The sequence below is a fragment of the Patagioenas fasciata genome, chromosome 1 (genome assembly GCF_037038585.1).
Source record: "Patagioenas fasciata isolate bPatFas1 chromosome 1, bPatFas1.hap1, whole genome shotgun sequence".
NCBI classification, from domain to species: Eukaryota; Metazoa; Chordata; class Aves; order Columbiformes; family Columbidae; genus Patagioenas; species Patagioenas fasciata.
Genome location: NC_092520.1, coordinates 136,375,520 through 136,401,061, shown reverse-complemented (window position 1 = coordinate 136,401,061; position 25,542 = coordinate 136,375,520). Strand labels below are relative to the sequence as shown.

The 25,542-nt window shown below is 35.8% G+C and overlaps 1 protein-coding gene across 19 annotated transcripts in view; it reads right to left on the bottom strand.

Annotated features, from left to right (window-relative positions):
* Positions 1-25,542, bottom strand: part of PLEKHA5 (pleckstrin homology domain containing A5) — a 174,246-nt gene that overhangs the window by 6,597 nt on the left and 142,107 nt on the right. For 6 of the 19 annotated variants that reach the window (XM_071815575.1, XM_071815571.1, XM_071815566.1 and 3 more), the window contains 14 exons: positions 24,227-24,307; positions 17,877-17,939; positions 16,682-16,762; positions 16,398-16,547; positions 14,921-15,022; positions 13,725-13,836; positions 13,423-13,469; positions 12,335-12,523; positions 11,680-11,797; positions 7,681-7,796; positions 5,934-6,143; positions 3,244-3,402; positions 1,803-1,930; positions 832-977 (listed from right to left, as the gene is read on the bottom strand). In XM_071815575.1, coding sequence (XP_071671676.1) covers positions 832-977; positions 1,803-1,930; positions 3,244-3,402; positions 5,934-6,143; positions 7,681-7,796; positions 11,680-11,797; positions 12,335-12,523; positions 13,423-13,469; positions 13,725-13,836; positions 14,921-15,022; positions 16,398-16,547; positions 16,682-16,762; positions 17,877-17,939; positions 24,227-24,307 — 1,702 coding nt within the window. Of the gene's footprint in view, positions 1-831; positions 978-1,802; positions 1,931-3,243; positions 3,403-5,933; positions 6,144-7,680; positions 7,797-11,679; positions 11,798-12,334; positions 12,524-13,422; positions 13,470-13,724; positions 13,837-14,920; positions 15,023-16,397; positions 16,548-16,681; positions 16,763-17,876; positions 17,940-24,226; positions 24,376-25,542 lie in introns of those variants that run through there. The other 13 variants (XM_065847209.2, XM_065847153.2, XM_065847163.2 and 10 more) reach the window with 4 other exon arrangements.

The following is a 25,542-nucleotide window of genomic DNA, read 5'->3' as shown; positions in this document are numbered from 1 at the left end:
AAAAAAAAACCCAAAAGAAAAGTTTAACTAGTCAGGATACTCCTGGACCCACCTTTATATCCCAGCTCACATCAACTATGCATTTTTTATTCTGCTGAGCACTATAAAATGTATTTACAAGTTCTGGTTTTGATTATCAAGTCACAGAAAGGATTGCTGACTGCACTACAAAGGTCCAGGTCACGTTTTATATCCACGAAATTAACCATTTGGCCAACTTAACCATTCCCATCACCAAAGATATTAATAATGTCTTAAATTCTGTCTGCTGCTTTCTTCCTTTCCTACATATTCCCCTCTTTTTTCTTCTCTTTACAACCAATTTTGCTTTATTCCAGCCTTCTGTTCTTGCGAAGTAGAACACTACAGACATTTTACAAGTCAGTTAGTGTTTTCTGTTTCTTCATCTTTTCTTTCTTCTGAAAACATGACCAAATTTGGGTCTTTCTACGTGCTAGTTCAAAATCTACTAGATATATTGGAAACTCTCAAGGATTCCTCTATCATGGGCATCCCTAAGGCCATCTATTAGCAAGCAGGTCAGGATAAATAATCTATATGTATCCAGGAATGAGATGCTGTTCTACAAGATGAATAGGGCAGGATTTGCTGCAACCTACAACTATAGTATGACTCAGTTTCTGGCAATAGTTATTTAATTCCTTAAATTAAATACAACCATAAAACCTACATTAAAACCTCACAAAAATGGAATTTCTGTAGTTGTCCACTGGGAAACTATTTTCTCCATGTTATAAAATCATACACTTGCCATCTACACTAGCTCAGCACTTTCCATTCACAAGGGTTTCAGAGCATCAAAAGACATACCTGCTGTTGCCTGATTTCCTTTTGAAGACTGTGCTGCTAATTCAAATGAAGACATAATCCCTTCTTGTTCATGAACACTGACTACTTCACTTTCTTCTGAGCTGGTTTTGGGTTTGTGGTTTGAAATTGTGGTCACGCTTTGCAAGCTGGTTAAAAGAAGCACAGGCTTTAGAACTCACTCTATCTTAATTTTAGGTGTTAACCACTAAGTATAGGAGTTAAAAATTATTTTTCCTTTGTAAATAGAAAAAAGTTGCAACTTGCAAGTTTGTGTAATATAAATTAAGCACGCATTTTGAAAGCCTTCTACATTGTAAAGTAAGACTCAAAAAAACCCCAAGTACTGGAAACTGAATCTCGTTCCTTTACAGACTCCTGCAGTTTCCTAGTGCATGGTATCTATTTTGCTGAAAGGTGCTGTGAGAAAGCTATTATCTAATATAAGAACTCACTTAGGATCTGCAGTGCAACTTATACTAAAGTTATGAATCATTAAAGAGGAATATCCAAGATACAATATTCCGCTTATTCTGCAATGCTCCAAAACAGTGAAGTAAAAGTTAAAGCAGGAGACACAGAATGAGCTGTTTAGTCTACTCCTAAATAACAGCGGTAGAGAGCTTCCTACGGAAGACCTGGCTGAAGCTTTCAGAATAAACTGATCCAAAGCTTCAGCTATCATTATTAAATACATTTGTATCCCAAATCAAGGATAATGAATGTATTCTGTTTATAACTGGGGTGATACGTGAAAATAAACATCGCTTCACCCACCAACTCATCACCTCTCGCTGAACCCCCTCAGTGGATACAAATCTCACTAGATTTCTCTATATGTAAACCACTCAAAACTGTATAAATATACCTTATAACTATTTACGACAGTATTTCATTAGTTGCTTGGGCTGTTCAGCTAATAAATACAACGTGCAAGTTTAAAATAGCCTCTGAACATCTTGTTTTATTTTTACCTTATATCACCATCATGTGTTTCTTCCAATTTATTTTTCTTTTCCTTTTCTGCTTTCTCTTCATTACTCACTTCTTTTGAGTCAGATACAACATGTGCATCTGATAAAAGCTCATCAGTTTTTGTCAGCTATAAAAAAAATGAAATCATGAAACAAAAAGCTGTAACACATACGAAGTGGCAGATAAGAAATACAGTATCAGGAAACAGTTTTATGAACAGACAAATTTTGCCATCATGTATACTTAGTAACTCAGAATTACATAACTTAAGAATTTTTTATCAATACCATTCAGGTTAATAGAGTTATCCTGAAACCTATACCAGAGCCAATGGGCAGGGCTTGGCTTAATAACTTCCAGAACTTATCTGAACCCATTGGATTGCAGCCTGCCTATTTCTTCCTGCTGTCCCTCTCCTCACAATGCGAACAGAGATTCCAGCTACTGGAATATGTTGCTGATAAGCCCGAATGCTGCTCTTAAAGGTCTGATTAGATAAAACCATTATAAGTGTATTACATAATTTTCCTTTAAAAGATCTGCATACTTAACAGAGCAACAGACTTTCAATAGAAAGTGTTTTTAAAGAATAGCAACGGATGTTAATTATTTGATTTTTATACCCTTCTCCATCAGACATACGTTTAAAAAGGTTAAATACAAAACAGGATAGCAAAAACAAACACGAGTGAGGAAAAGGAAAAGCAAAGGATCATTAATTAAAGAATATGGATAGAAAAAAAAAAACCTCTACACAAGATTTTAGAAAATATTAAATTATAAGCAGGAGATAATTATGTAGAAATAACTCCAGTAATCAATTCTTCACAACCAGTGTTTTTTCTGAGTGTTCAGAACATTTTAGTACCAGAAACACCAAGGTAACTCACTGCCAAGTGAGTTTGAGGCTGTTTCAAGGCAGAAATCAATCCAGTTACCAAATAGCACAAACCACAGTTACTACCTACTTCCATGTATAAATTGTTGTCAGTTTTATTCTGCTTCCTATAAACTATTTGATGCACTACAGCTAACCAAACAAAAAAGTCAGGTGTATTAAATGACTGTCAAAAACTACACTGGGGTATCCTAAGCAATGAAGAGATCAATGATTATTATTTAAAGATGCATTAGTATCGGGGGTTTGTTTCCAAAGAAGAGCATAATTTTGTAATTTTCCAATCAATCAAGATAGTCACAGATAAAGTAAAATGAAATTTAAGAAGACCATAAAACAAGAAAATTCAGTATGTCAGCTTTAGACAGATCTGATAGATTTTCGTGCTTCTCTATAGAATATTTGTTATATCCAAAAAGACATCTTAATCCTCCAAGCAAAAGGAACTGGCTCAATTTCCCATAGTCTGCTGTCCGTGGCTCAGAATATTTTTCTACTGCAAGACAGGCTGATGAACTGTTCAATAAGGGACAGTTTAGTACCTCTTTAGTGAAACCTGAATTATGTTCTTGTTCTCCATCCAGTTTTAGTTGCGCTATTTCTTCTCCAGGACTTCCATTATTTTGTTTCAAATTATTTTCTTTACTGGTGCTGTCTAATTCCTTCATGTTACCAGATACAGTATCATCCTTTTTGCGATTCTGTGGAACAAAATTGATATATAGACATATTCTTACAAAAATTATCACAGTCTCAGTTCTGAATCTTGCACTGTCCTCTGACTGTGACTGAAGAAAAAAAACCAAAACACAACTTAAAAAACATTAAGTATACCACACTGTAATAAGTAAAATGGAAACTGTTAAGGAGTCTCATTTTTGTACCCTTCAAAACAGTTCAGCCTAGTGATTTTCTTCTAAGATTATTGTACCTTCTGCATCCCCTCGCTCCAATCTCCAGCATTTCTATCACTCACCTTTATCTTCTGAAATTTCATTCATATTTAGCTCACTCACGCACAGGCTTAGTACACTCTTATTTGCATTCAGAAGCACTAATTAAAATAGCTTTTTCTCGTTAAAAAAATGGATAAAAATCTGCTCTCAGTATGTAATTCACTGTGCACCTGTGCATACTTTCTGCAATTATCTTGGGTATTTTCCAAGCCTATGCTGTTAACTGATTTAACAGAGGACACCATAGCATCTGATAATGGCAGAGGATATTACTCGTTCCTTAAAAAAATAATCCATTGCAGAGAAAATAATTCGGTATAAAATTTTTGAGGAACGATGGTAGAGGTGACTTAACGTTGTGAACTGCACACATTACGCTGGCAGAGTAGCAAACCAAACTGAAGTGAGGTTCATCTAAGTCTTATCAAACTAAGTACTAAGGAGCCATGAATGTAAATCTTGTGGCTGAATTCCTGTGATTTAGCACATGCACCATGTTAAGAAGAAATTCCATATAACTCACTTCACAAATCAATCTCTTTACTTCCCTAACTGAAGGATGTACCCACATCATACACTTGTCCCAAACAATAACAATTGTGAAGCAACTTCCTTTCATATTTTGGTAATCACTTAAAAATTACACAGTAGGTTGTTTATAAAATACCTTTTTTCCTCCACTTCTTAAATAACCAAACGCCAGTTGAAAAGACCTTCAGCAGTTAATGCCATTGCGCCATATTTCTCTATACAAATCAAAAGGCATAGAAACTACATTTTAAAAAATAAGACCTATTACTACAGTGTCATACCTCATCCTGGGGCTTTTTGCCAAGTAACATTCTGGAAGAACTGAAATTGTGATAGAAAAAGTGATTTTGTAGCACCGACTACTAGCTAAATATTAAAGTCAGACACGTTCTCACTTATTGTGTCAATTTCTTCTTTCATCCTTGTAGCACTGATTTCACAGAGAGAACTGAAGAACATGCTGACATGAACGAAATTCTTTGGAGTAAGCAAAGTGGTAAAGCTCAAACACCTCTATGAAAACTACAAGAAGGAACATCTGCAAAGCTTTGCTTTACACGTCCTCTTCTTGAGAAAGGCAGTGTTAATCACAAAAATATTTGTAGGAGCCCACTTCAGGTATAGCAGTTATGATGTTGTTCCAAATACAGATGCTCTAATGCAAAGGATGAATTCAGTGTCTTCTGGGGATCCAATGTTGTTGGAAGAAAAGTAACCTTTGTATAGCTCTGAAGGCAATTTAGCATGCTCAGAGGAAAAAAAAACCAAACAAACATCAAACCTAAAACTTATTTTGAAATATGTGATTTCTCAACAGTGCAATACACTTAATCTGGTTTTGGGAAATCAGATGTTAAAACGTGTACAAAACACAAAAGAAAGAATTTCCATGTCAGTGTAAAAAAACCCAAAACAAACACCAAAGAGGAAAAACGTTTGCCAGAAGATAAACAAAAGAAGATTAAAGAAGGTAACTTTGTTAAGCTATTGAAAAAGAAAATCAATTCTTAGTAGTTAGAAAATAGTAGGCTGTCTAACAGCCACTAACTTAAATCTGTTTGATATTTTTGTCCTGAAGTGGTGTGGGGTATATTCAGGATAGGGTTTCTTGGCTAATGACAAGCAGTTATATCTTTCTCTTCTCTCCCCACCCCTAACCATTCAATAAACTAATTTGTTTCCCTTAGCTGCTTAAGAATGAGGAAAAACAAAAGTGAGGGTTCTATTTTTCCCTATTTATGGTCTCAAAAACCACAGCAAAAGAGAACCAGTTAAAAGCTATCATCATAAATATACATTCCTACCTAAAAATGTTACAGATGTTTGAATATATTACATGGCAGAAAAATCTTCATAATTTATACATCAACCGAATCATTATTCTCCTTGACACTGCTTTTAGTCACAAAGCTTGCAATTTCATTGCTAAATTTGACAAAAGACCACTGTTAGCAAACGTCACAATGCATAATCAAACGTATGTAGATTTGAACAATTTTTTTTTTCCAAAAAGACAATGAAGTGACTTCTACTACCATTGGGTATAAACATGAAGACTGTCTTCTCCCTTTCTCTTGTGTATGGCACAGAATTGTGACTGTTATTCTATACAAGCAGTCTCAAACACACACCTACAGTATCAGGTGATTTTGGAAAAAGAACAATTTTGTAACAAGAACCATTTTGCCTTTTTTTTTTTTTTTTTAAACTGGACACATTAAAATCTTGAAGAATGTGGGACCCACCTGTACTGATTTGAATGGATTATCTCTGACAAACGATAGACTCTGTGAAGGTGACTGGTCTGAGATGCCAATAATATTGAGTCCTTTCCTCTTCTCTCTCAGGCAAGCTTGTTGGTGTCTCTTTATTCTTTCCATCTGTTCCTCCACAGTCATTCGAGGCCGTGTGCTTTCTGCCAGACACAGCTGCTCCACTGCACTTCTTGGCCTTTCCTTAAATGGAAGAAATATATAGATCTATCTCTCTATGTTTTTGAAAAGCAAGACTCTAAACTGTTTAGCGTATCATAAAAGATCACTTAATGATTTACTAAAAAGAAGAAAAATCATGGGCAAGATCTCCTATGTATGTGAAGAAAATACAAGAACCAATTATTAATAAATTCAAAATAAAAGGAAGGAATAATTTGGTTTTTTAAACAGTGACCATCAATGATAAATAGTAAGAGAACGGGTACATGCTCTCTTAAAGCTACCCTATAAAGTTGAAACAATTTACCAGACATTAAATGACAGGCAAACACAAGGTACTTGACTGAGACAGAAACAGTCGAAATTTAATGATCCAGGACATTTACACCAGCTGATCTAATAGTGATTTCTGTCTTTTTGTTTCAAGAAAAATTACAGTTAGGCATTATGTAATGGCAAGTGCAGGCTGAAACAAACTGGAAACACACCTAGGTTGTGCCAGGCGAAGTTTAGATTGGATATTAGGAAATATTTCTTCACTGAAAGGGTTGTCAGGCATTGGAACAGGCTGTCCAAGGAGGCGGTGGAGTCACCATCCCTGGAGGTATTTAAGATGCGTAGATGTGGCACTCAGGGACATGGTTTAGCCGTGGACTTGGTGGTGTAAGTTTTGTGGTTTGATTGGATAATCTTAAAAGGTCTTTTCCAACCTAAGTGATTCTAAGAATTTATCACCACTTCAAAATCTTTAATTCTGAGCATGATATGATTCCCAAAATAACAACCACCACTTTACCTACTCTGTTCTTGAAATTCACCAATTTTCAGATAGTTCTGTACTTCGTACAACAGCAAAAACATTTACTTCTGGCTAATCAGCTGCATTCAGTACATCCACAGTAACTGGTTTCACTTCTGAAAAGTGGTATTCTTTCTCCAGTCAACATCCTGCGAGTTTCTCTCTCCTCTCCCATTCTTCCTGCAACTTTTCTTCTATTCATGCTACAACTACGGCAAAACCTGCCCCTCCTTTTGCCCAAACTACCTGTAAACCTCTGTCTTCAACCCAGAGACCATGGGACTCTCTAATCTGAAATTCCAGGCTAATTACCCACATACTGCTTACTGTAGCGTTATTTTCTGTCTGCTTTATTTTTTTTCCCAAAATAATTTTAGTAATAAAATAAATAAAACAAAAATAATTTATACAAGGGCTGTTAAATTGCCCCAGAAGCCAAAACTTCAAAAGTTTTAAGATGTTTCCTTTCCTTTCAACTCAAGCATGAACTTCAGTAGCTTGGTAGATTTATTTTATCATTTAGTTCTTCCCCAGTTTGAATGTAATGAAATCTTTATGCAGTCAAACATACACAACCTTTATAATTTCATCATTCTTTCTACAGCTGTCTCCATTACCCTAGTATATTATTTTTTATAACAGCAAATTTTATGTGAAGATAATTTAAAATATAAGTACAACTTTTGAAGTAACTACAGAAATTAAACTTGGAAATGAACACATCACTATTCACCAATGCTCAAGGTTATTTTAGAGTACCGTTCTTAGATCTATCTTCTTATTCTTCCTCAAAGTGACATAGGATGCTATTGTTGAAGACTCTGGTGTTGGTGATTTGGTTCTGGGTGGTACAACTCCCACAGGAAAATGTGATCCTGCAAAACAGTAAAGTAATATACTAAGCACTATGCAAAACATTGCCAAAACAGCTTATTTTTTCTAGAAAATACATGTTGTCAGCCTTGGAAACTATTCTTCAAAAGACAGCAAAGATATTAATGCCTAACTATCAGGTCAGTTAAGGTTCACAGGCAGATGACTAGGCTTGAGGTTTGGGTAACTGAATGGAACACAGGAAAATACTGCACATCGCACCAGAAACTGCTGGACAGAAAAACATAAACATCTTGTCTGTGAGAAACAGACAAAAGTTAGATAGTGCCATGTGGAATGGCTAGATTTCACAGATGGTTGAGGGGGAATTATGTGAAAGATGTCCCAACTTCACAGCTAACTGGATGGCCACACTGGAGATTTGCTGTGAACTGAGTCTGCAAGGCCAGCAGAGCACCTAGGTAGCCATATCAGTGCTACTAGTTACAGCCAAGCTTACCTAGACAATGGTGTCAAAGATGCAAAACTTAGTAGAAGCAGGACCAACGAACAAAAGGTAATTCTGGGTGGGATGTTTATTTGGGAAGAAAAAAATGCTGTGAAAGGGGAAGGTAGATGGGAAAGAACAGGCATGGAACAAGAGAAGGAGGAACAGAAGGATAGCTTTGCATAAACAAGATGTCTGTCAGTATGCCTGTCTGATCAAGACCTGTGCCTTAGCATTGCAGTCTGTCCTATCTTCTTATTAAACTTTAAAGTGTTTTCCATATGAGTGTGCTTTCCCTCCTGTGCATGAGAGCGTGGGAGATGCTAGTGATCTTCAAGCCAGGCTAGCTTGTCAGTAAGAGACAGCTACAGAGAGATCGTACATCTGGGGATCAAAGATGGGAAAGATGGTCTGCAGGTTGTCTCCTGGAGGGACAACAGATCTGGACCTGCTCCCAGGAGGAACCTTTTGTCTGTGAGCTGCTAACCAACTAAGACAAGACTAAATGGCAAGCAGAATAGCAAATGTGGGAGCCAGCTGTCCAAGAGATCTCACGTCTCTAGGATGCTGGAGAGGCCAGAGATACTGAGAGTTGACAGATGAAGATACCATAGGTCTGGCCAGCTCTTAGAGGGACTCATTTGTGTGTGTGCACATGTGTGCTTGTGTCTACATGTGTAGGAGATCAGCTAGCATGCTCTGAGCCTGGTTAGGTGTTGAGTGACAACAGGATCACAGTATTTGTGTTGTTCCACTTTCATGTGTGGTCTTGTTTACACGGTGCCTGTAATGGCACCAGTCTCAAAACTGCTTGTGAAATCTGTTGTGGTTTGCTGTGGCTGCGCTTGTGCAGCCTGGGACTATGTCCTCAGCCTTGCAGCTCGCTGCGCTCAGGGACAGGGAATTGCAGCAGCCAGGCTCTGCCTGGTTGGGAGCTGAGGATATTCTGTGTCCTGATGCTCACGACATTCAACATCTCATAAAAATATCCACCACTAGCTTTTCTACATAGAGAAGCCCTGTCAAAATGTAATTAAGCTGGTAGAAAACGGAAGTTAAAATTTACCAAAATATACAGATACAATTAAATAGCACATGCTTCATTTTTGCTTCTTGATACACTCAGGAAATCAAACCATTAAAAATACTGCTTCCTTGCTGATTTTGTGTAAAAAAATAGACATAATGTCTTCTTTGACAGCCAAATTATTTCTCTTTGTTTTTCCTGAATTTGCACAGATTTCAGAGGATAGATTGACTCGGTGAAGACTCAACTCGTTCTCCAAATTGTTTGATAGGCTGACAAAATTGTCTGGAGGTATGTGAATGCCAAATCCATCATTCAAACAAAGAACTATAATACAGCTTGGGTCTCATTTAGACATAAAGAGGATAAAACACAGCACAAATCCGTTTTCCTTTTGTGTTACTTTTATGTATCACTCAGGTCATAAATATCCCTCTCCTTGCAGACAGCTGTAAGGGTTACTTTAGATAGTCCCCTCAAAACATTTATCTTCAATTGTTGACATTCGAAAAAAGAAGGAAACGGCTGACATGAGAAGTGTCTAGTACAGCAACGTGCACAACAAACTAGAAAAACATTTTAAAGTTTTTTCTAATTTTTTTACTAATTTTTAGAACAACTCTCAACAGGAAATGATGTAATTTAAGTATGACTTCTTAAAACAGCAAGAAAGAAAAACTGCAGAGATGAGCTGCCTTTGAATTTGTTTCCTTTTCAGCTTATAAACTGTTAAGATAGAATGACATAAAAATGTTTGTTGAAACAGCATTTAGTTGCAATGGCATACGCGCTATAAAAAACCCCAAACAACGAGGAAGGGTTATATTTTTCCTACTGCATGGAGATTGTTATTTGAAGTGAATGCCCAAAACAAGAAATATCCATTAGAAAATTCACATGCTCAAAAGCGTGGACTGGACAATAAAACACAGCTACAACAAACCCACTTCACTCTGTTGTTTAAGAAGATAAAAAGCCTCTCACTGCTTGCTACCACTGCAGTCCCTAAATGTTGTTAATATTAGAAGAAACTGTATTGCTTTCCCTTACTAATAACTTTTTTTCTACATAAAAAAAAATACTTCTGTCTTTACAGAAGACAACAGAAAGCAGACTGGGGTGCTCAAAAAGTACTGGTTTGCTTTACATAGGCAGAATAGGCTTTCTTCTATTGTCTTGACAATTACTTTCCCTCTTGTCATAAATTACTATAAACAATCTGGACATCGCAGATCAATAAAACCTAGGTATGTTGTTGGAAAAGCAACTTCTACAATTTAGGTGGTTGGTGATTAGCAAATCTCAGGCTAAACCTAGCATTTTTCACCACCAAAGTAAAACAAATGTAGTATCTGTCTTAAGTGAACGTTATACCTCAGGAAATACCATAGTGAATCTGAACTGACTAATTGTCTGCTAAGTGTAAGCTTAATTATGTCACACGTCACAGGGCCATTCACATTGTTTACACCCAAACTGTATGCTAACCTTAGTTTTAAAAGCCTCCACTACTGTTCTGATGAAAAGAATATCCCTATATGATCATAGTTCTTGGTTAAATTGCAGTGTTTTTGCCCTATCCTGCAATATACATGCTTAGTCAGACTACCAGAACAGAAGGCAGTGATCTTGTTGGCACTGCAAACATCAAACATTACGTTAAAAAAAATGGGGAAGTTTAGTTACTCTTTCTAAAATCTCTTATGTTTTTTTTGGGAGGTGCTCAAGTTGCTTTTCCTCAAGTCACCTTTAACAAACTATTCTGTGTGTTTTAACAAACAGAATTGAGAAGCACTTCCTGGTAAAAGACTCTACCAAGCAATTAGTAGCTTTTATGGAAGCTAGATGAAGAGAAGAATCTAAAGCATTTAGCAATTGCAAAGACCTTTATTGTCTGTACACTCCAAGGTCATGATCATTATTCCTATTATATCAGAGGACAGAAGGCAATTCAACAATTACAAGATTAAAAAAAGAAAAAGACATTGTTTCCCTGCCTTATGAGAGCCTGAAAATTCTGTGGTGCTGCCTTTTTGGACGTTCCAGTGACATAACATCAGGAGCCTGATTCAAAAACTGAATAATTGTTCAAGGGCAAGAACATAAAATGGGTAATTGTTCAAGGGAATGGTGTGTGGGGAATGTGAGTGATGTGATTAGACGTGGTGTCAATAAAGATTTCAGGGTTGTTGGTGAGTGTAATGTTTGGTTTTCTGCAGTGTAATTGACTGAAATCTTTCTCATCATATAATTAGATCATTATTTTATCATGGAAGCTGTTTCATCATATTGAGAAATGGACAGGCTACAAAAATACAAAAGATGATATAGCTTCTATAACACAGTTAAAACTTTGTATTCCTTGTGAAAAAGGCTGAAATGTTGTAACCACCATGCCTGGGGGACAAACCTTTAGCAGTAGATTCTGATTCTGAAATTTGTTCTGTTTTTTCTTCACCATTAGACTCATCCACTTCTGCTACTGTAGTTAACTCCGGTTCACTCTTATAAAGCCTATAATCAGGACCCTGAGGAACGACAAGTTACAAGGTAAATAATCAGGCATTTTGTACAAGCATTTGTGTCTTAAGACTCAAAATAGTTATTTTGTGATGACTCTGCTCTCACTTGAAGACAATCTTTCATTGCTCAAGTGCTATTGCAGCAGTATTTCCTTGGAGTTAATTTGAGTAACATCTGCAGACTTTCAGAAATCACAGAAAAAAATAGCCATAAAAATGCAGAGGTTTTTTTTTTTTCTTTTAAATCATCTTCAGGAAATTTATACAAGGCTTCAGCAAAAACTGATTCTGAGCCCAGGGTTTTATAAGAATCTAGTTTTCTGAGATTTACTCAGATACAGGCATTTAAGTCTTAAGACTCTTTATATATGCACAGAATACATGACAGGGAAATGTGAAGAGCAAATGATGGAGCTATAAATAAAACTAAGTAGCCAAAAGTAAAAGCATAACACAAAAGTAGCCAGATGACAAAATAAAAATTGTGACTGTCCAAAGGAAGGGGGATGCTTCAAGAACAACGTGGCAGTTTAAGCCACTTACACAGTAAGATCCATTTCTCTGATATCCTTGAACTTGGTGAATCTTCTTTTCTTCTGGCAGATGTACTGGGCCCCTGCTATAACAGAGCAAGGAGCTGCTATCACTGGGCAGAGGGGGGATTATGGGAAGATGCTCTGTAAAGTCATAGGACCGAGGGAGTGGAGGACGAGGTGGGACTACTTCCTCTTCCTAAAGATTGTAGAATAGTCACCTTATTTAGATGTGCACACCTGTTACAATTATTTATAACTTAAAAAGAAAATATATTACCATAGCTACACCAGCTATAGATTTTGGAATTAAAGGGACAATGTCACACTAAAAAAAAAAAAAAAAAAGTCAAGACAGATTTTGTTTGGTTGGTTTTGGTTTGTTTGTTTGTTTCCATTTTATTACTACCACCTAGACTGAGATACTTTAATCGTTTCATTATTCAGCCATATCAAGAATTTCAATTCTAACACCTGCACTTTCTGTTGGACACATACGAACTCTCTGAATCGTCCTTTTAAAAATTAAATTCAGTATATTTTTAAAGATTTGTACATAAATTAAACTTTCAGAAAGTTCTGTAAGCCAGATGTATATTGCAGACACTTTAGATACCAATGACAATGTCCCTTTAAAACTGTAACTTCTAGCCCGATTTTCAGATGAACTGAACATTTGTGAGCACCCACAGTTTCAGGTCTTCGTGTGGGTGCTCTGGCCATCTGAGAACCAGGCTCAATATGTGAACAGACATATAAGGCAATGTATTTTTTCCCATGAGAAGTGTGGTGAGTAGAAAAAAAAATCCATAAATGAGGGTATGTATTTCTAGGGTAAGAGCCTAGGGAGAGGAAAAGGTGAGAAACGGAAAAAAGAGACATACCAGTGAGAAGATAAAGAAACAGAACAAATGGAAGTGCTAGAATTACTAGTGGAGATATCAGTCTTTAAAACCAATTCATAATGCAGTATTTTCACAGAAACATACTGAATACATACTTCAGTCATCCTTAAAACAATTACAATAATGTTCATTTTTATCATAGGTATATTAGAAATTCAGTTATGCTAAAATAGTAAATATGCTAAAACCATACCTCATTTTTATATTTAAGAGCTGAAAATGTCCTTGATACCATGATGCCTGTTTGTGGGAGGGGGAGAGATACAGAAAGAAAGAGAAAAATTGTTTTCAATAAGCAGCTTTTAAAATATGAATTATAACCTGTTGCTATCAAACAAATATACAAACCATCAATGTAAAAATAGATGATTGCTTTCTTATTTTCTCAGCACTTGTACAACTTTTTCAAATATACAAAAGCAACTATGGAGCTTATCCTTTAAAAATGTATAGGATGCCATCTCAATTCCTACAAGATAAAACCAATCAGTTTACCTGCCTCTGAAGAGCTTCTTTGCTGTTTATGTTTACTTAAACCCTCCATGACATCTTGAATTCTCCAGAGTTCCTTCTGAATCTGAGCACGCTGTATCCCAGCTGATTCAGTCTGCCAGTAAATAAACAGCATATATAGGCAATAAATTAGAATACATTGCAAGTGGAAAAAAAACAGAAAACCTTTTTATTTCTTTTGGCTACACTGTGTATCCTTTCCCAATGAAGGAAAATAAAATGCAGTACTGACAGACACTCTGCCATAAAACTACAACATTCAAATATTGTCAGAAACAAAAATAGTAAGATTAACTGATTTCATAGTGTGTCAGTTACTTGACAGCAATTTGCTAGTTCAAACTCCACTTAAGAACAGAATTGTATTCACTGTCTTGAAAGAAAATCCAAGCAAACTTTGCGCAGGAGACCTGCATACAACAAATGAAAAGGAATCATCAGTTCCAGCCCAAAAATAGCTGGAGATGAGCACTGTGTTTGCATACTAGCGTATGAACTCCGGGCCTATTTGCATTCACAGTCATGCATGCTTTGGACAGCGTAACATGAATTTCTCAGCTCCTGGGCTTTCTTGTAATGTCCCTTTCATAGCTGCATAGAAGATCAATCCCTGGAGCCTTTAATGCCTCCCAGCATGGACCACACCCATCTGCCTATTCCACATAATGTATGCACATCTGTCTGCACATCTCACAGAAATATCTCCTTAGAAATTCAGAACTTATGCTAGCTGTCCAATCCTCCACAGCACAGCGCTGTAAGGTAAGAAGATACGCGTCAGAACTCTTCATTTGTAAGATCTGAAGCAATGCCTAGAATATTTTGAATGATAATTTATTCTGATAGAACGATTTAATTACATTTTAAAATATTCCGTTAAATAGAAGGATTTTTGTAAAGATGTAATATGACTGTCATAGCAATTAAGTTCTGAGAAAACTACCCCATTTTGGACACCATCACTGAAACAGAAAGAAGAGGCTTCCAGACACAGAAAATCGGGTGTTTTTCCAAAATACAAAAAATGACGACTTGCTCAGAACTTACGAACTTCTAATTTCTTTTTATACCTTGTAAGCTGATGCATCACATATCCACCGTTTTTCATTTGTGTTGTTTTTAAACAAAATCACAGAAAATGAAAGTGACTTAAGTGCACTTTAAGACCCATGCCACACCTGAATTTCTCCAAGGCGATCAAGCTGCTCCTGCATGTGGTTCCTTGTTACAGTTACATCATACTCCAATTTATCATATTCTCTCCAAGCTCTTTCCAGTTCCTAAGTATACAACAAAAGTAACGAATTACAGAAGCACATTCAAGTAAAAAAAATAAATATATTTTTCTTTATTCAGTGACATGAAACTTCAGGAAATAAAGCATAGACAGATATCAGCAATAAATAAATATTTATTTTAGAGAATACAATGTTTAAGGAGCTTTTTGATATGCTAGTGATTCTGAGTGGAATTCAAATAAACTGCATTTTGCCTTTTCACAAACAAAAATGATAGGCAAGGGGAAAATCTTCAGAATATGTCTTTATAGTGAGCAGGCCTGTGGGTCTTAAGCTGTCCTTCCACCAAGGCAGAAAACCTACAAAAATTGAGCAAATTTGTCTCTTTTATCACATAGAATACATACGGCTGAGTGCACATCATGTGCATGTATATACAATGTATTACCTGAGACAAATATAAGTCATCCAACCCTGCCTGTAAGGTTATCAGTGAAGGTCCCAGGCCTGCTAATACAGCATTATTTTATATATGTGAAACAACAAACACCAGAAAGAAGAAGGTGCAAAAAGAAAATCTTCTTTGAGGTCAGTTCTGCCATTTCACTTTTTAAGCCTACATCAAGCAACTTAACCAATTAAGCATAAATTAAAAAGTTAATGAGGTAAAGTATATCTTGAGGTTTTCCTTTCCTTGATTCCCTTTTCCTCATCCAACCAATTCCTTTTACAACATAGCCTAATATTCAGACTACAACCAGTATTTCAGGGCCTATTGTGTATCAGTTTCACCACAGCAAACCACTGGAATTTGACAATGAAATACCCTTTTGGATATATATGTAAATAGGCAAATTTTATTCTTTGCCTTGTCATTTTGGTGTAGAAACCATCATGAAGTGGAAAATGACAGTAAACAGCAATTCCCTTCCTTTTTTTTTTTTTTTTTAGAAGGTGTTTGAAAGTGCAAAAGTGCATAACTTGAAAGATCTTTTAAATATACTGTGCACTCACAGTATAATATTTTCTTCTTTACATCCTGCAGCTGCTTTTGCTTAAAATAAGTCACCTATCATCTGCATATCTGATGAAGTTTGTGCTTGCCACTGTTTTGCCATCATATAAAATACCTTATTTGCATTATTTACTTCTTCTGTAATCATTTTTTCATATTATAAAGATTAAAATTACCACACCAATTGAAGTATGTATTCATTCCTGGCCAAAAAAATAAGACAGACTACTCCATGAATATAGTAAAAAGATCACTTTGACAAAAATACAAGCAAGTAAAAGACAACTGAGTTTTGTTGGAATGTAAGGAAAAATAACCAAGGACAACCCAATTAACAATATGAACATGAAGATAATTGTTTAATGGTTCATTGAGTTTTACTGGCAAGAACGTATTACTTACTGCGGTAGCTCGTGATACTTCTCGACAAGTGCTAAGTAGTCCGTTCTGCAAGTCATCTCTCTGTAAGACTACATTTTGTATGGCTGCGGGATTATCTGCATTCATTTCTATCTCCTGACTCGCTGATAGCAAAGCTTGTTCAAGCGTGTACTATTACAATAAAAAAAAATATTTTTAATGTTCTGCATCATTGGCCTGATTTTCATTTTATTTCAGTTATCAATGTTCTGAAAATAAGCACGTAAAATAACATCCATTTTAGGTAATAAATACGATTGTCCTACTTTCTCCTTGTGTAGTTGTTGAAGCTTCTCCTCCAGTGCTTGTACAACTTTATCTTGTTCACACAAACGGCTAAGCTTAGCCTGGTATGTAACAGAAAATGATAGCAATTAGAGTTTCATTTTAACATCTTCAGTAATCAAAATATAACTTGATCAATTCATTACATGAATATATGTAAAATATTATTACTACAAAATATGTATTCTAAAATTATGAAGGTATCAGTCTCCAGTCTCGTATTTTCAAAATAACCTTAATAAACCCCCTTGAGACACTATGAAATAAGTGTTACTATAACTTGTAACAGCATGGCTCAAAACATATAATTTATGATTCCACAGCTAAACCTTTACAACTTAATAACAGGTATTAAATACCATTTTAATTAACATATTCCTCAGTATTATAAAGAATTTTGTACACATTCACAGTCCTTCCCACGGTTTAGTTCAGGTGGTAATTTTTAACAATTATTTACTAGGACTATCCATACTCTGTTCTGTTTTAGCTCTGGTTGAGACTTGGTTATGACAAAAACCAGCTCCAGTTTCACCAAATAACTGTTCAGTGCAGTCTAACCAGTTTGAAGCAGTTTACTTTTCTATTTGAACAACGTTTTTGGTTCAGTATGTCCTACTCTCTTTAACTCTATGATAACACTGGAAGCCTGCTATGTTTTTTACTCTTAAAATAAGAACCCTTAAATCATTATGTATACTCCTAGTTGCACTGTACACTAGACGCGCCTACTTATGCATGGTATGTGTGCATTTTTCACTACCAATTTTACGCCAAGCCCCTTTTCTTTCTTAACTAGCAACCCAATACTCTAAATGCTAACCACCCATGCCAAATTTCAGTTTTGGCATATCGGTTGTATTTCCTGAGAAATTACATCTCTCATGCTTATAACTGAACAACTACAGAGTTTTTCCCTTATAAAGTAATTAATTCCTTTCTAGAAGTAATTCACCTTTGAACGGATATCATTCTCGAAATTTCAGTCTAAAATGTAATACTTCCTGCAAGTTAGAAGCTTACTACAAAAAGATTCTTGTGCCCCTCAGTTTCACAAAGCAATTTCTGTTGGTAATCACCTATATGTTTCAAACCCAAATTCAAGGAGAAAATAATAATCAAAATAAAGAAAGAGATACCAGCATTTCCAAGGAAGAAGAAATACAAATGACTTACATCAATATCCAGTTCTTCAGTTCTATATTTGTATAGTGTACCCCTACATTCTTCTTGTGTTAACTATAAGGAAGAATAATATCGCCATAAAACAACTTAATTGGACTATGAAAATGAAAGTACTGTTCAGCTTAAGAGTTTGAATGCAGAAATCAGCTTTTGCTTGCAAGTCAAACATACCACACTGAACAATATATTTTTAGCCAATATATATTAATGAAGGTAAGTAAATGGAATGTCAAGCAGACTGTCAGTAGAAAGTTGCATTAACTGAACAGGCTATGTTTCTAATGCAAACTGGATTTTAAAAGATGTAAAACTAACTCATTCAAACATGATTATGCAGGAAGATGAAACTGCCAGCGTACACCTAGATACAGTCATACGTCATTATGTACATTTTCTTAGGTGCATTCTAAATACAGGGGCTCATTCTACTTGGAATTAACCATTCCAGGCCCACTAAGGTCAAGTGTATTCACAAGAATATTCTGATGTGAATCTGACATCAGAACAGAATGGCCTAAGTATGCAAAATACATGTGAAATACCTTGTTACAGACATACGATCAAAAAGTGCCACCAAATACCTACTTTGTCATACGGATTCCCTTCCCTCCAACAAGGTATTATGAAAAATGCCATAAATGAAAACCCTTCTATTTTATCTTTGGACCTAGGCAAACTTGTCTCCTCAAGCCAGTCAGTACGTAAGGTACCCTCAAACTACTTTCATACGGCTCCTCACATTAAGTTCTTAACTCAGTCTCTGAACTGGCTGGTAACAAGATTTAAAAATATTTAACCTGAAAAAAGATAGTGCCCCATTTTAGAACAGACTATAACATACAGTGACTACTTGATATGCTGTACAGCAAGTACTGGCATAACACTATCAACCTTTTTATTCTATTTAACTAAAAACATTTGTGCATTTGGCCCCAACGTAGATGCCTTCCTTTCATGTACCTGTTATAATTAAGTCATTGTGACTTAATAGTGCAAGAAAGCCTACATAAATACAAGTCCATGTTAAAGGACACTTAGAAATAAAAGGACTAGGGAAGGGTTAATCAGACAAGCATTCCAAACATACAGTAAATCTTCAACACACTTAAGTGTTTCATTTCAAGACATTATGTCCACATACCTCATGCAAATGCACCTGGTGACAATTTAAAAGTATGTATAGTGTATTAAAACCACACAGTAACTTTCTTTGAAATGGACATTTTATGAAAATGAGCGTTGGAATATGAAAAAAGCCACAGCACTTTTGCACCTTATGAATGTCACAAAAATTAAGGTATCTATTAAAACTCTTACTGTTGTAGAGTTGTGTTTTTTAACTGTAGATTTTATCACAATGAGAGAAAAATGAGGAATGGAAATATTTCAAAGAAACTCATAAACATGGCCAAATGTCTTTAACTTATAGAGAAAACCTAGTTACATTTCACAACAGAAAGATTTTACAAAAGTAAGATTATCCCCTATTAGATAAATACATCTTCCTAAGACAGTGCTCAGCATTTTGTAAAGCTCTCCTGGAAAAACATAATGTTATTTTTCAAGCCAGTATTTTTTACTTTTTTCTTTTTTTTAAAAGAGACACTTTTTTTTTTTTTTTTGCATTTAAACCTTAATTATAGCAGAGTTTAAAATAGCTTGCCAATTCAGCATCCTTATCCTTGCCTACCCCCTAAAAGGAATATATTTTAAGTATTCAGAAAATGAACACACATTTTCAAAGAATACTATACACGTGCTATTTCTTTTTACTAAAACCCTATCACACTTTTAAAATTGCTGCCACCTTCTTGCTTTTGTCAGCAGTACTAGTTTCTCACAACAGGCAGTGCCACAGAGTCACTTCATTTGAACACTTCTACTGCCACATTTTACAGAGATTTAACGCAAAAACCCTAAAAATAGTAAGATACACTTAATCCACCTCTCAAAAAACAGCATCTCCTCTTTCCACAGCACACCTATAAATCAGTTTATGGCAAAAAAAGTAGAATGCTATTGCATTATGAGAGGAGTTGAAGCAGGCAAAATATACACGTTACAAACAAGTTTAACAACTTCATATAACCCTGGAGAATGCATCATAAGAGCTCCAACGATCAAGTTATCGATATGTATTTTACATCACGTTCAATAAATGACTCTCTCTACAAATCATTCATACAAATACCAGGACAGTAATTTCAGAGAAAGAGTGCCACCTGCTGAACCACTGACATGACTTGCTGCTGACTTCTACACTGTTCCTCGACATTTGCCTACTTGAATACAAAAAAGTCCATTCCTCTTAACATGGTGAAATACACTGCACAGCTCTCAAACATTAAGGGGCAGTACACTGATTACCTACAAACAGAACTTATCATTTTTGAAAGGCAAACTTCACACGCAGAGGTTGGCTAGAAGTGTCTTATACAGGAAAAGGTAGTGACCTTAATTGAATCTCCATCTTCTGTTAGAAAGAAATTGAATCTCCATCTTATTAATTTGTCATCTGCTTTACAGTCTCACTGTACAGTCCACATCTATAAAATCCCACTACCAGATGAATCCGAAAAGTGGACAAATCCACCAGAATGGACACAATATAAGATGAGATGAGGCTGAGAGACTCGGGGCTGTTCAGCTGGGAGAAAGCAGGTTCTGGGGAGACCTTATTGTGGTCTTTCAGTACCTAAAGGGGACCTGCAAGAAACCTAGAAAGGGACTTTTTACAAGAGCAGGTAGTGATAGGACAAGGTGTAATGGCTTTGAACTGAAAGAGGCAAAATTTAGACTAGGTATGAGGCAGAAATTCTTCACCATGAGGGTGGTGAGGCACAGGAATAGGCTGCCCAGAGAAGGTGTGGATGCCCCATCCCTGGAAGTGTTCAAGGCCAGGCTGGATGGGGCTTTGAGCAATCTGGTCTAGTGGAAGGTGTCCCAGCCCATGGCAGGGGGCTGAAACTGGATGATCTTCTAAGATCCCTTCCAAACAAAACCATTCTATGATTCTATGTCCTTAAAGGGAAATTTCTTCCCAAATAAATGCAAATTAGGCAAATGTCTCTTGAGACATGAGGGGTTAAACCTGTTTAGGCAGTCAATATTAAAAACATGAAAGTGACAGTAGTATTTCATTACATTACATTACAAGCTATTTTCAGATTCTGCTAACCATTCTGATTCAATAAATATATGATAGGAAATTTCAGACCCTGATAGCACAATATGCATCTCTGCAAGGTACTGTACTTGGGAAATTAAAACAAGATAACCTAGGACATTTTGTGGGGAACATGAGGTTAAAGTCGGACTTCCAAGAGGCTTTTATTTTTTCTTTTTAAAAGTATTTCTTTCTAACTGGAAGCAGGGCAAATGGGCATTTACCCCACAGTAAGCAAGATTCTCCTCTAATTTTGCATAATGCAACAGATAACATTTCAAATACAAATTGGAAATAGAGGATTTTTTAGCTCAAATACAATCATCTTGTGTGTTCATAACCAATCCTGAAAAATACTTCTGCCTACAAATCCTAAAATCTAACATGCATAACAGTTTAAATGTATGCAGCTGCAATAACAACAACAACAACAACAACAATAATAATAATGTATGCCATAAACAAGATCTCACTAAATCAAGTACTATTTTAATATACTTTTAATGTATGAAGAACAATTATCCAAGCAAAGACCTGGACGCTAGCTTGTTGCATTCAGATTTTCATTTTTCCCCCTTTAGGGAACTCATAGACAGAAGAGGAACTGACGATAATTCTAGTTTTAAAAATCAGCATATACTGCTTTAGAAAACAAGATTAACACTTCTGACCTAGCATTAGAGAGAAACAAACAAACAAACAAAACCAACAAGGTAGAAATGGGTCCAGACTGTAAATGCCTCTATTTTTCTTGTCTGTATCTATGGAATCATTGCCCTGGCTTACAATTATAAATTTACAGCACAGTCTGGAGAGGAAACTGATGGAAGTCAAAGTGGTTTAAATAACTGTGAAGATGTAACAAATCACAAACAAATATTTCTTATAAATAACATATATGAAGTAGTATATATTTTAGGTATTTTACTGAAGAACCAACCATTACAAACAAACAGGAAGCAAGACACCTTAATTTTTAATTAAATACAAGCTTTTCTTGCTTTCCTTTGCTTAATACTAAATGAGCTCAGTCATAAAACTGAACTGAATAAACTGAAGCAAAGAAAGATTCTTCCCTCTACCTGCAGGAATAGTTATGGTCAACAGAAACTACTTTTTCATGTTGACAACACAACAGGTTTCGGTTGCCTACACAGAGACTTTTCCCAATTGTTTCCATTTCTTTAAAACTGCAGTGGGAAAGATGATTGGTAAAAACAATCTATTTTATTTGAATAAAAATTATACGTTGTTTAAACTTTAAATAAGTTGCCTGAATTTTAAACAGGTTAGTTTTGCATGACAGGAATTTAGAAGACTACCTAGGCAGTGAAGCTATGAGTGTATTTTTTTTTTTTATCCTTTCCTGGAAGTCCTTTAATGCACATCTCATAGAGGAGACTTCAGCTGTGAAAGCAGTTCTTGCTGCTCTCCAGCTTATGCAATACACGGGTTCTTCTGCACAAGCCTGCCAACATGTCGTAAACACTCTGACCTGAAGAGACCAAATCTCTAGTGACAAAAGGTTACTCAGTCTTCATGACCTGTTAGATTCACTGTTTCTTTGACAAGAATGTCAAAAAAGGTGCTTATTCAGTGTCAAATATGAAGCAGCAGGTGTGTCTATGAGGTGACGGCAGTGCTGTGCAGCAATACGTTAGCTGACAGCACAGCTACATCAAGATGGTGCTGTGGAATTTTTTGGTATCCCTAAATAAGTGGGCAGGCTAGCCCAGGTGCAGCTATACCTCAAATGTGACGCTGTGAATATTAGGAGCTGAGCTAGTTTACCCTGACACATCCACAGCACTCCTCTGTTCACTATATCTCTGTTGACTTACTTGTCTTACATACTCTATCACAGAGAATTGATTTGCTTTCAAAAAATCATAACAGCTACACTTCTTTAAAACAAACAAAGCCCAAGCACCCAATTTCATTTAAGGCTCAAGGGCACCTTAGTTCTCCCATTCCTTTCCCAAACAGTTCCTTCAGGTTCTATGTTAAAGCGCCTACTTTGCACATAGGAGCATAAATTGGATGATCCTGAAATCAAAGTCACTCACAACCCAACTTCCTTTGCAAAGTTGAGATTTTTCTTGCAACTCTTCTGGATCACAAGCAGTGCTGACTTCCAAAATAAAATGAAACATGAAATTAAGCTGTGGCATTTTTTAGAAACATGGCGAAGCATTTATCACTAGTAAACGACTGGTCTATGTGGCAGAATGCCTCCCTTACTTCAAACTAATGCAACCTTTATATGTCATTGTGGCTTACAAGGGCATAAATACACGTGTAAGGGAACTGGTCAGATATTCCCTTCTGACTGGCAGCCAGAGTTGCACACCTCATATGTTGCAAAATATCATAGTAATTCACATAAGCACAACATCTTTGTGTAGTTGAGGCTAGAAACTTCTTAAACATTTGCTGTATGTGACAGGAGCTATTAAGCCCCAGTATCCCTAAGACACTGCAGTGCCAACAGATAGGTATTGGCCATGCTCATAAGTTAATGCAGGTCTCAACTCAGAAACAATATTTCCATTCACATTTCTGATTCTTCTTCCATCTTACCATTTACAACCATCACTAGATACTCTGTAATTGTGCACGGTTAAGTCTGCTGTGACTTTATGAACAGACACTGCCTTTTGGATTTACAATCCCCAGATCAAAGTAATTTTGATCCTTCCTTTCTTCAGTGGCTAAAGGCTTGGTAGGTGCAAACAAAAACTTGTAAATCCACTTCCTAGAACAAAACAAAATTGCCAGAAATGACCAGGTAAACACCACTCACATGCTTCTGTAGTGGTCAAAAGAAAGAAGCACCTTTGAACACTAATTGCAGAGAATCATGCTAAGACAAATGTTGGAAGCTTATTGGAAGTTTGATGAATTTACTGGACACCTGCATAAAACATCAACTAATTAAATCATCTAGACAGAAAAAGTTATTCAAAGTGTACATTTAATACTTAACAACAAAAACGCAGCAAAAGCCATGCTAACGATACTGCAGCATTTTATAAAGCATGGATGACTTGTGGTTTTCCAAAGCAAATAAGAGAAACACCAATGTTATGAACAAATCTGAGGAACAACCAAAACTGTCACTAAGGAAAATTTTTGCAGATGATAAAGCAATTTCATTCACTATCCAAGACCTTACTTGCTGGTACAGTTGTGGTCTTAGCGCCGAGTTCTCAATCATAGTGTGAACCATGGTGATTAAAGGTTCATTCTCTTTCATCTATTTCAAATCAGGAGGAGCATACAGCAAACATCAGTTTACAGCATGGCTAGATTTGAAAGACGACACTGTAAAATATAGCCTCTACTTTAATTTTTTCTAATAATGCAGTAGATTACACTTTATCCCGTGCTTTTTATATATTCCATCATTCAGTAATATCAACATCTGAAATGTTTCATAATATCAAACAAATGTATCCAAAACACATAAATGCTCAAAACCAATGTAATATTTATTCACAACTCTCCCTTTTTAAAAATAAAAATGCTTACGATAAGTTCAGCTTTGCACAATATTGTAAAGTATTATCAGATTACTCAATAGGAACACTCAAACCTGTATGAGAAAATCTTTTAAACTATACATTTAATAGCTCAAAGTACATTAAAAAGATAAAAGCATTTCCAGCCTCTGAATATTGAAGTGAGGTTTCGACATATGTTCATGTATTCCCATTTGCCTTTATATACTACACTGATTTATACTTAGAAACTTTGAATCATTACTCATTGTATGTATTCACCTGCATATATGGGTGCAAAACTGGTTTGGAACTGGTCAGATCTTTTATAGAATAATCAGTGTTTATTGATGTGCGTGCAAATGTCAAAACCAGATACTTTGATTATTACAGTAAAAATTGCATACATTTAGGATTCCAGTAGTAGTGTGGGATTTTTGATTTTAAAAAGCAGACTTTCCTAAAAGTAAGTGAGAAAATATGAAACCAGACAGTTTTCCTCTCCAAAAGAAACTGAAAAGTAATTTAACGCACAATCGCCCTCCTATTTTTGTTGGAAACTTTAGCACTACCTGTTTTCAGTATGGTTACACAGGAAGGAAGTGTGTGTATGAATATTTATGATCTTTAACTGTCTCTATGTCTCTGTGTATATATCCACTCACCACGAATTTGCATGGCAAGGTTTTGTTTCACTGACTGAAACGCAACAGAAGGCCTGAGTTTTTGATGCCTTTTGGAATTTCTTTCCCCTAATTATTTAGGAAAAAACCTAACTTGTACATTTGGAGAAGTTTTGTGTTCTTAAAGCATTATCACGAGGCTACTCCCAAACTGAAGTTGGGACACTATTCACATTGAATAAATGGCTCAAGGAAAAATATTGATTTTCTCTCTCTAAAAACAAAGAAAAAAAGTTTTAGTACAGTGAAGAACACCTCTTAGATGCTACATATAATACTTCTAGTATTTTTCTCAGTTTCTCCAATTA